We start from the raw sequence: 12,170 nt of genomic DNA, 5'->3' as shown, positions 1-12,170 counted from the left end.
TCAACTCTATAGATGCTGTTTGGTTACAGGGGCTTATAGAGCTTATAAGGAGAAAACAACCCCATTCTTATCAATAGACACCTTCTAGTCTCTCCTGGGGACCTAAAGGAGCTATGCTCATATCTGTGACTCTAATCACTTAGCGTGGCTGTTTAGATAAAAAGCATTCAAAACAGTTGTTCTGAATGAAGTTTCCAGTCATTTTAACACTGCTCCGTTTCAATAGTGCTCATTATACAGTGTGTGTCTATGTGAGAGAGAATAGGTTGGTAGAGTGAAATAGCTGTCACCCACTAGATTTAGCTCCCTTTCTATAGAGCCCTGGGGAGTGTTCCAAAGCAGTCAGAATGAATAGCATTGAAGAGGGAACTACACAGAGAGAGGGAAAGAGAGAGAGAGAGGGAGAGAGAGAGAGAGAGAGCGAGAGAGAGAGAGTGGCCCAACACCCACTCTTACACTAGCCCAAGCCAATGGCATGTACCAGATGCTCAGCAGGCTCTGCTCACAATTACTGGCCTGAGGCCAAACCACACAACCAACAACATTAGACACTTTATGGAACACAAAGCCTTCACTATTTCATCCTGGAATATCCAAGGCCTGAGGTCATCTGCCTTTGGTCTAAAGAGCAGGAATCTGGACTTCACCAAAGAAATCGGAAATACAGACATTGTCATCCTACAAGAAACATGGTATAGAGGAGACGGACCCACTGGTTGCTCTCTAGGTTACAGAGAGCTGGTAGTTCCATCCACCAAACTACCAGGTGTGAAACAGGGAAGGGACTCAGGGGGTATGCTAATTTGGTATAGAGCAGACCTAACTCACTCTATTAAATTAATCAAAACAGGGACATTTTACATTTGGTTAGAAATTCAAAAGGAAATTATCTCAACTGAGAAAAATGTCCTCATGTGTGCTACCTATATCCCCCCACTAGAATCCCCATACTTTAATGAAGACAGTTTCTCCATCCTGGAGGGGGAAATCAATCATTTCCAGACCCAGGGACATGTACTAGTCTGTGGCGACCTAAATGCCAGAACTGGACAAGAACCTGACACCCTCAGCACACAGGGGGACAAACACCTACCTGGAGGTGACAGCATTCCCTCCCCCATATGCACCCCTAGGCACAACTACGACAACATAACCAACAAAAACGGGTCACGACTCCTGCAGCTCTGTCGCACACTGGGTATGTACATAGTCAATGGTAGGCTTCGAGGGGACTCCTATGGTAGGTACACCTATAGCTCATCTCTTGGCAGTAGTACTGTAGACTACTTTATCACTGACCTCAACCCAGAGTCTCTCAGAGCGTTCACAGTCAGCCCACTGACACCCCTATCAGACCACAGCAAAATCACAGTCTACTTGAACAGAGCAATACTCAATCATGAGGCATCAAAGCCAAAGGAAGTGAATAATATTAAGAAATGCTATAGATGGAAGGAAAGTAGTGTTGAAACCTACCAAAAAACTATTAGGAAACAACAAATTCAATCCATTCTAGATAACTTCCTGGAAAAAAACGTTCCACTGTAATAGTGAAGGTGTAAACTTGGCAGTAGAAAACCTAAACAGTATATTTGACCTCTCAGCTTCCCTATCAAATCTAAAAATCTCTAACAGAAAACCAAAGAAAAGTAATAACAGTGATAAATGGTTTGATGAAGAATGCAAAAACCTAAGAAAGAAATTGAGAAACCTATCCAACCAAAAACATAGAGACCCAGAAAACCTGAGCCTACGCCTTCACTATGGTGAATCACTAAAACAATACAGAAATACACTACGGAAAAAGAAGGAACAGCATGTCAGAAATCAGCTCAATGTAATTGAAGAATCCATAGACTCTAACCACTTCTGGGAAAATTGGAAAACACTAAACAAACAACAACACGAAGAGCTATCTATCCAAAACGGAGATGTATGGGTAAACCACTTCTCCAATCTTTTTGGCCCTATAACAGAGAACAAACAGCAAAAAAATATACATGATCAAATGCAAATCTTAGAATCAACTATTAAAGACTACCAGAACCCACTGGATTCTCCAATTACATTGAATGAACTACAGGACAAAATACAAACCCTCCAACCCAAAAAGTCCTGTGGTGTTGATGGTATCCTCAATGAAATGATAAAATATACAGACCACAAATTTCAATTAACTATACTTAAACTCTTTAACATCATCCTTGGCTCTGGCATCTTCCCCAATATTTGGAACCAAGGACTGATCACCCCAATCCAAAAAAGTGTAGACAAATTTGACCCCAATAACTACCGTGGGATATGCGCCAACAGCAACCTTGGGAAAATCCTCTGCATTATCATTAACAGCAGACTAGTTCATTTCCTCAGTGAAAACAATGTACTGAGCAAATGTCAAATTGGCTTTTTACCAAATTACCGTACAACAGACCACGTATTCACCCTGCACACCCTAATTGACAAACAAACAAAACAAAACAAAGGCAAAGTCTTCTCATGCTTTGTTGATTTCAAAAAAGCTTTTGACTCAATTTGGCATGAGGGTCTGCTATACAAATTGATGGAAAGTGGGGTTGGGGGAAAAACATACGACATTATAAAATCCATGTACACAAACAACAAGTGTGCGGTTAAAATTGGCAAAAAACACACACATTTCTTTCCACAGGGCCGTGGGGTGAGACAGGGATGCAGTTTAAGCCCCACCCTCTTCAACATATATATCAACGAATTGGCGAGGGCACTAGAACAGTCTGCAGCACCCGGCCTCACCCTACTAGAATCTGAAGTAAAATGTCTTCTGTTTGCTGATGATCTGGTGCTTCTGTCACCAACCAAGGAGGGCCTACAGCAGCACCTAGATCTTCTGCACAGATTCTGTCAGACCTGGGCCCTGACAGTAAATCTCAGTAAGACTAAAATAATGGTGTTCCAAAAAAGGTCTAGTTGCCAGGACCACAAATACAAATTCCATCTAGACACCGTTGCCCTAGAGCACCTTGGCCTAAACATCAGCGCCACAGGTAACTTCCACAAAGCTGTGAACGATCTGAGAGACAAGGCAAGAAGGGCCTTCTATGCCATCAAAAGGAACATAAAATTTGACATACCAATTAGGATCTGGCTAAAAATACTTGAATCAGTTATAGAACCCATTGCCCTTTATGGTTCTGAGGTCTGGGGTCCGCTCACCAACCAAGAATTCACAAAATGGGACAAACAACAAATTGAGATTCTGCATGCAGAATTCTGCAAAAACATCCTCTGTGTACAACGTAAAACACCAAATAATGCATGCAGAGCAGAATTAGGCCAATACCCGCTAATTATCAAAATCCAGAAAAGAGCCGTTAAATTCTATAACCACTTAAAAGGAAGCGATTCCCAAACCTTCCATAACAAAGCCATCACCTACAGAGAGATGAACTTGGAGAAGAGTCCCCTAAGTAAGCTTGTCCTGGGCCTCTGTTCACAAACACAAACAGACCCCACACAGTGGTGTGTGTGTGTGTGTGTGTGTGTGTGTGTGTGTGTGTGTGTGTGTGTGTGTGTGTGTGTGTGTGTGTGTGTGTGTCTGTGTGTGTGTGTGTGAGTGTGTGTGTGTGTGTGTGTGTGTGTGTGTGTGTGTGTGTGTGTGTGTGTGTGTGTGTGTGTGTGTGTGTGTGTGTGTGTGTGTGTGTGTGTGTGTGTGTGTGTGTGTGTGTGTGTGTGTGTGTGCTTACGGTGCGTTGCGTTGTGGTGCGTCCACACATTTACTCTTCTATCCGAGGAGAGAGATGCAATATTAGTCTTTGTGTTCTATAGAGTCAATAATACTACCTGGCTGTGTTGTGTTGGCTTGTCTGCCTCACAGACAGGAGAGGCAGCCTTGATATTGCGCTATTCTCCATAATTCATGTTTATGTATGATCCCACCTGTCAGAAGCAATGGGGGAACAACAGATCTGTATGGGGTAGAGAACACAATCAAATTAAACTAAATTACACTCACTGATTTCAGGGGAAACGGGGTGGAAATTGAGACATCCGAAAACGGCGCCGGAAGACAACGAGAAAACGAGAGGCAGAAAAATAAAGATACATTTGTTTTGAATTTTTTGGCAACGGCTGGTTGAAGAGACACTTGGTTAATACCATAATAATGTATTGTGATGGATTGTGACCTTTTGTGGGCTAGTATCATGTATGGAGATGTAATTAGTGTGGCAGGCGGATGGGAAGCCGGCGGAGAGACGACTGTGGTTGCACCCTAAATGGCACCCTGTTTTCCTACATACTGTACTATGGACCCTGGTCAAAAGTAGTGCACTATATAGGGATTAGGGTGCCATTTGGAACAAGACTGTGTTTTAATGAAGCCAGATCCGGAGGATGTGGAGGGGACTGAATCACCAGACGACGCTGATTAAACTCCAATCACCGCTCAACTCATAAAGGAGGCCGCCCGGACAAGACACAATATCCAAAGGTTGATCAGACGGAAGGGAGAAGAGCCATTATCAAAAAGAAGAACATCAAACATGAACTTAGGCCAGATGAGTGTTACTGTCCTAGCTGCTTTGAAGTGGGTGGGGGGTGGGGGTAGGGGGCTTGCGAGAGACTGGCGACGAAGTAGAATAATCTAATTAGTTGGAAATAATTCTGAATGTAGAAGAATAGCCGATAGCATGCTACTTAACGACATGTCATTTATGATCATTAGGAAGTGGGGAGTGAGGGCGAGGAGGACCGCAGTCATGTGACAGGGGTGTACACGCGACCTTGTCTCTCCTCTCTGTACGCAGCCTAGAGCGGTGAGAAAACCACTCAGCTGTTTACAGCAAAACAGGCGAGAGAGAAAGAGAGTGAGGGAGAGAAGAGAAAGGAGAGAATTTACTGCTATCCTGCGTCTTGTTTTTTCTCTCATTCCTGCTGACACGGTGAACATGTCGAGGACGAGCAGGTGCTTTTTTTTTGTTGTATAGGTCACATGCCACTTCACTATGATCTATGGATGCGGACCCGGCCCAGACTGGTACTGTTGAGCATGCATTATGTGGTTCAGTCGAGCGTGGCTCCTCCTCCTCTGTTCCCGTCCTGATGCTGCTCCTCTCCCGATAGGAGGTGCAGTAGGCCTGACCTCACAAATCCAGCTTTAATAGGTACTTTCACGGCTGTGCTGGACAGCTATAGGCCCACTGTTGACTCACTAGGGGGAATAAAAATGTACCATAGAGACCTTTTTAAATGTCCTATAGCCTAAAATGTCTGTCGCTGTGACATTGATGTGGTGGCATGCTGTTATGAATGAATCCTAACTTGAGTTACACACTTTTGGGTAGGGGAAATCAAGCGTTGATGTCAATGGGAGATTTGCACAAAGCGTATTGATTGTACCACCTACTGCTGGCACAGGGATAGAGTAAGAACTCTCCATACATTCACATCTCCATTCATACGATCCGATCGAAAGGCGCCAAATCCAAGCAACACCATCTAGGAAAACCAATCACATCCCTGAGAGTAAACTACTGCCTGCTTCAGCCAATCGGCTGTGGCTTCGTGTAATCGGACATCCAATCACCTCAGAGCATTCAGCGTGGTTCACCTCTACCTCTGAGCCTTTCTGTAATTCCATATCTGTATCTGCTCTGGAAATAGCTGCATGCTGCCAAGTTCAAATCCACAGGGACTCTTCTTTGACTAATCCAACATTAAGTTCACCGGCAGATTTAACAACCCACATGTATCTGAGATACACACTGATGTTACAGGATGCTTTTTCAGATATATATAACTTCACTTACAACTAAATAGTTTTTTAATGATGAATTGATAAATTGCTTATTTTTGGCTGCAATTCACTTCTAGTCAATTAAGCCCTCACAAGCCAGCTAATATTATTGGCTGAAAAACCAACTGCTACAACAAAGATGTTAGAGACAAGAGCATTATATGCACTCTAGAGTGCCCCTAACACAAAGTGGCAATCAAACAAATTGGTACTCCTTTCAAAGACAGAGTTTATCTAATGAGCTGAGGTGAATGACCATTGTCTTTGCTTCTAGTGTGTGTGTGTGTGTGTGTGTGTGTGTGTGTGTTTCTGTGTGTGTGTGTGTGTGTTTCTGTGTGTGTGTGTTTCTGTGTGTGTGTGTGTGCGTGTGTGTGTGTTTCTGTGTGTGTGTGTGTGTGCATGCATATATCGTCTGTATTAAGGGTGTGCATGTGTCTGCCTCTCTGCTCCTCTCTACAGCCAAGCTACTCTAATGAGCCTAGGGGCAGTTCATCCTCTCTATAATTGGGGGGAAAACATATCAGGTCAAAAATACAACAAGAGAGCTTGAAAGGGAGAGAGAACCAGAACCAGAGAGAGAGAGGGAAAGAGAGATAGCGAGAGAGAGATAGCGAGAGAGAGAGAGAGAGAGAGAGAGAGAGAGAGAGAGAGAGAGAGAGAGAGAGAGAGAGAGAGAGAGAGAGAGAGAGAGAGAGAGAGAGAGAGAGAGAGAGAGAGAGAGAGAGAGAGAGAGAGAGAGAGAGAGAGAGGGCCTTCATTTGATCTCGCTCTGTGGTTCTGTGGTTCCTCATTAGACTTTCATATGAGCACAAACCCAAAGCTACTAGCTGTTATTACAGTAGCTGCTGCTTCTCTGCCATTCAGTCTCTCTCCTCTCTACACCACAGCCCTGTGGTTGGAGCCTGTGACTGCATTTGGAGGGAAGCAAGCGAATGATGACTTGAACTACATTTTTGGCAATATTCAAAATGCGTTCCCCTTCATGCATTATTGAAAAGAGAGTGAGGAATTAATTGGAGACTACCAACCAGGATTTGGGTAAAATGATCAGTGTGATATTAGGGAGACATCCATCTCCCCCACACATACACAGCTAGCAGGTTCTCTATCTCTCTCTTTCTCTTTCTCTGTCTCTCTCTCTCTTTCTTTCTCTGTCTGTGTCTGTGTCTGTGTCTGTGTATGTGTCTGTGTCTGTGTCTGTCTCTGTGTCTGTGTCTGTCTCTGTCTCTGTCTCTGTCTCTGTCTCTGTCTCTGTCTCTGTCTCTGTCTCTCTGTCTCTGTCTCTGTCTCTGTCTCTGTCTCTGTCTCTGTCTCTGTCTCTGTCTCTCTCTGTCTCTCTCTGTCTCTCTCTGTCTCTGTCTCTGTCTCTGTCTCTGTCTCTGTCTCTCTCTGTCTCTGTCTCTGTCTCTGTCTCTGTCTCTGTCTCTGTCTCTGTCTCTCTCTCTCTCTCTGTCTCTGTCTCTGTCATCCCTCCATCTCTGTATCTTGTCAGACAACATGTTCCCATTGTGCAAAGATCCAAGAACAACACAGACGCCCCGCCATTTACCTCTAATCACTTACTAATGTGTGTGTGTGTGTGCGTGTGTGTGTGTGTGTGTGTGCGTACCTCTATATATGAACATGTGTTTGAAGTCATATCCCTGTAAAACCAGGCAATCATTTATGCAACCCCCCTCCTTGAATATCAATCATTTAAAAAACCTTCAGACATAATTTGTTTAGGGGCGTTTTTTTGGGGGGGGGTTTCCCTCTTTGCCATATAATCAAAGTGCTTCTCCCTGCCTTTAAGGGAAAAGGTTCTAGTATCCATAGTGACAGAGCGGCCAGGGGAGAGTAAGGGCCATCCGTCTCCAGGCTGGGGCTTTGTGACGGCGCCCGCCTCTAATTTATACTGAGGTCGCCATACTGCGGCACGTGCTGAAATGGCACCATTCCTCACCGCTAACCCCGTGTCCTCCCACCACCACCCCCCGACGACGGCGCACGCCACCACTGATTTATCCCTCGCCGGAAACACAGTGAGCAGCACGCCGCACGCCTATGACACAAGTTCTCTGTTCTTCAGTTGAGATAGTCCCTCTGAATCAAACTGTAAAAGGAGAAGAAGGGTGGAATCTGGGAATCTGAGAATCACGCCTTCCTCTAGAGACTAAGATTAGTCATGTCATTGCACCGATAGGGACAACTTCATGTATTTAATCACAGTACAGTCAGACCCGTACAAACATGTACACACTAGCACAGATCAATTAATGAATGAATTAATCTTTGTGACCGTACAACTTTCGACACTCCCCAAATGAACTAAAAGAGAGGCTCACAAGCACTAACAAGCTCATGTCTTCCAGAAAAGTCGGAGGAATTTGAAGATACCTAACGCAACGTCAGTGTTACGTCATCCCTCATTTTAGACCGTTTCCAGAAACATCCATACAGTACATTAATCACAACACAACTGCAGATTGTGTGACTTTACGCAGTGCCTTTGTCAATTCTATAGGAGTGAAACTGCAGGAAACTATAGTGAACAGTAGAGATAGCAGGGGAGCTCTTTAGACTAAGAGGCGAGGTCCCCTGCATTAAGACCCACTGATGGGTTTGTTTACTAGCTAATGTTCAGCACAGCATAGCAGCTGTGGAGAACCCTGCCTGACTGCTATTAATTTGGCCGTGACTGCTATTCAGTGAAATCTCACCACAGTAATAAATGGACTCTCCAGGGGAAGGCAAATTCTTGTTTCTTCAGCTTGTCTGCGTTTTACCTGAGGAGGAGTGGTAGCTAATTTTAAAAAATGCTGTTGCGTCTCATCAAAGCTCTGCTTTGCTTTGAGAGACACTGTTGACGTGTGATTTAACCTGAAGAGATCAATTGAAATGTGTTATTGAATTGCTAATACCACGAAGGAGTGAAGTAAATTATGTTAATTACTTATGAGTGTGAGTTGCCCAAACCTCTAAGAGGAATAGAGAAACAGATACTGGAGCTGGTTAACACTTCAAATTAATCCAATGGTGCAGCAGCCCACCCAGAAACATGGCGTCTCTAATATACCTTCAGAGTGAGACAAAACTCTCATTATGGTACTGTTGTGTAGTGTGGGTGATGAGCCTTCACGTTTCATTTAGTAGAACAAAATAAATACCCCCTAAATATGCACCTCTTGTTACTACGTGTTTCATTGTCAGAATGTAGAACAGATTTAACACAGTGTTCAAGTTGAATACAGCTCACTTATGAATCCCTACTCTTGTATTCCAGCATTGGTAACACAAGGTAAATAGGACTGTATTCAACATACTCGCCACACTGGCTTGTGGTGAACAAAATGTATGTTGAATGACAGAGTCAATCATCAAGACCTTGATTCGATGGATGAGGTGTGAAAATGGTTGGTTAGCACTGCCCTAAGTGTAGTCTGTGTAGGTGTTAAGTAGTGTGTGTGTGTGTGTGTGTGTGTTTGGTACTCACAGCGCTGCTGCAGCGGATGTCCTTGACCTTGAGCCAGGCCAGGTCCAGGGTGCCCTCACCCTTGTAGCACGACTGCAGCCGTTCCTTGATGCGCTCGTTGATCTCCCGCAGGGCGAACACGCACAGCGCTGACTCCTGCGAGGCCTCGCGCGGCCGCCGCTTCTGGCCCTTGGAGAAGACGGTGAAGAGGACGTCATCGTCGGGCCCCACACCAAGCGAGCGCCCCAATATGGCACCCGCCTTGGAGAGGTAGGCTGCCTGTAGGAGCCGGTACTCCACGCCGCCCTTCACACAGCCCAGGGGCACCTCCACATACGAGTTAAACGCTGTGTCGTCTTTACACAGCCGGACTATTTTAGAAGTGTACACCTGTTCCCGCCCCGCGGAGGAGGAGCCGGCGGTCGGCCCGTTCCCCATCTCCGGCTGCAGTGTAAGGAAGTAGACAAAGTTACCCGAGCCGAATCCGTAGACGTAGTAGATGTCGAAGTCAGGCACGATGGTGAACGTGTCTGACGGGATCTTGATCATAGATGCCACGAACTCGTCGTGGAAGACGTAGGCGAACATGCCGTCCTCCTCCGAGTTGCGCGCCAGCTTGCGGCTGGAGATGGTGGGGAAGTACTCGGGCTTGCCATCCACTGCCGTGGCCACAAACAGCTTGTCGGGCGAGGAGTCCCCGTACGACACGATCACGCCGAACACCGAACCGCTCTCGTTGACCCCGGACAGGTAGTGCTCCTTCTTGTGGAAGGGCTCTCCCAGCTTGAACAGGTCATCCAGGCGGAGGAGTTTACAGATGCCCTGATAGAGACTACCACAGGCTAGTAGCCGGTTCTCCCGGTAGTCCATCAGCAGCATCTTGTTGACGTTGTTGGTGAGAGATAGAGGCTCACTGCAGGGCTGCACGATGCGTGGTGGGTAGCACTTGCGGTTGTCCTCGTCGGGGCCAGTCTCGTGGTACACCTGTACGTTTAGGTCGGGGGAGAGTTTGTAGATGCGGTTGACCGCTCCCAGGTACACGTTGCCGTTGCGTTCGTCCACGGCCACGTGGTTGAACTTCCACTCAGGGTTCTCGGCGCTGAACGTGCTATAGTCCTCCTCCTCGGCTGCGTCGATGGAGGCGGTGATGATGGCGGCGCCGTCGGGGGCATGGGGGAGGGGCCTGGATGCCAAGGAGAGAGGGAGGGCCAGGGCCAACAGGAAGCAGCATAGGGTCAGACAGGAAGTCCGTGTCCTGGTGTGGTGGGACTCCATGGTCCGGGGCTTCAGGGAGGGCTAGAAGGGGCTCAGTCCAGTACTCTCAGCCAATCCGTGATCAGGCCTCTCTTGGGATTGAGGTCATTCTATACCTGGAGAAGAGAAGAGAAATATGAGGTGGGAAACACAAAAAGACAACATTCACGTGTCTACATAAAGAGTCTACATACACATTTATCATACAGAGTCTCCATACACATTTATCATACAGAGTCTCCATACACATTTATCATACAGAGTATCAGACATATTTATCATACAGAGCACTGCACTAATAAAAAGGCAATAAGGCAGCAGAAAAAGAGAGACATACATTATCATGTCCAAACCCATCTGAACCTTTCAGAGACAGACAGAAGACATCAAGCGAGACAGTGAGACAACGAGAAAGAGGGTATAAAGTGTGGTCCTCTGTAGCTCAGCTGGTAGAGCACGGCGCTTGTAACGTCAAGGTAGTGGGTTCGATCCCCGGGACCACCCATACACAAACATTTATGCACGCATGACTGTAAGTCGCTTTGGATAAAAGCGTCTGCTAAATGGCATATTATTATTAAAGTCTGAGAGAACCCGTGCTGGTGTGAGTAGGGGACTGTGTGTTGTCAGAGGGCTAATGCAGGACCCGGGGGGGTTATCTCTGGTCATACACCGTCTCTGTGTCTCTGCATGGGCCCCTTACATCCCATCACATCCCTCACAGCCAGGCTGCTCCACTCCTAATTGATTCTCCCCTCAGAGTTTGATTTGCATGCTTTGGTGATTTTTCCCTCTTTTCTCCAGATAGAGCTTCCCACCTGCTGACATGGCTAGGAGACATAGCTCTAACACTCTACACACACACACAGTACACACACACACAGTAGACACACACTCACACACACACAGAGTTTATGGGCAGAGGTGGAGCAATTAGGAGGAAGTGCTAGTGGTTGCAGAAACAAGCGCCTCGTCAGTCCCTGGGTCGTTTGTCAAGCCTCAGCAATATCCCACTACTGTTCCTCCTTGCCTATACACACACACAGTACACACACACACACACACAGTACACACACACACACAGTACCCACACAGAGATACATATAGAGTATGTTCTGTATGTTGAAACATACAGAAACAAAGGCTACACAGTACATAGAACACACCAAGAGGAAATGAGGAGAGCATTTCCTGTAAACACTGCAGTCCCCTGTGCTTCCAACTGCTCATTAGCTCTCCCCCATGAACAGGTGAATCACTGCGTGGTATCCAGGGTCAGCCTCCACAACACTGCTGACACACACACCACACACACACACACACACACACACACACACACACACACACACACACACACACACACACACACACACACACTCTTGCATTAATTACACTGACGCTAAACAAATCTCACACTCACTGCTCTTCATTGTAGCTCTATCATTGTTTTCAGCATTAAAAAAAAATTATAATAACGTGATTAGTTATGAAATTACGAAAAAGATTAATAACATTCCACCCATGAGGCCACTAGAGGGTGCTTTGGTCATTCCACTGCAAGGTTTAAATGTCCTGCATTGCAGGGAAGTTCTCCTGCAACAGGGTGATCAAATTAAGATCCTACATCTGTACCTCCGGGCTAACAAAATTCATTTCCATGACAATGGACAATAATGTATTGTACCATATAAT

The 12,170-nt window shown here is 45.9% G+C and overlaps 1 protein-coding gene across 1 annotated transcript; it reads right to left on the bottom strand.

The window, feature by feature from the left end:
* Positions 1-9,245: 9,245 nt before the first annotated feature.
* Positions 9,246-10,591, bottom strand: LOC311118768 (plexin-A4-like; the record flags this gene model as incomplete). Its single annotated transcript, XM_084193548.1, has 1 exon — positions 9,246-10,591. A coding segment is annotated over exon 1 (1,254 nt), but the record flags the coding sequence as incomplete, so codon positions are not given.
* Positions 10,592-12,170: the final 1,579 nt, after the last annotated feature.

This window comes from Coregonus lavaretus (assembly GCF_964263955.1).
Source record: "Coregonus lavaretus genome assembly, contig: HAP1_SCAFFOLD_8477, whole genome shotgun sequence".
In the NCBI taxonomy this organism is placed as follows: Eukaryota; Metazoa; Chordata; class Actinopteri; order Salmoniformes; family Salmonidae; genus Coregonus; species Coregonus lavaretus.
Note: the sequence above shows the minus strand (reverse complement) of the source record. Positions and strands in the feature narration are given on the sequence as shown.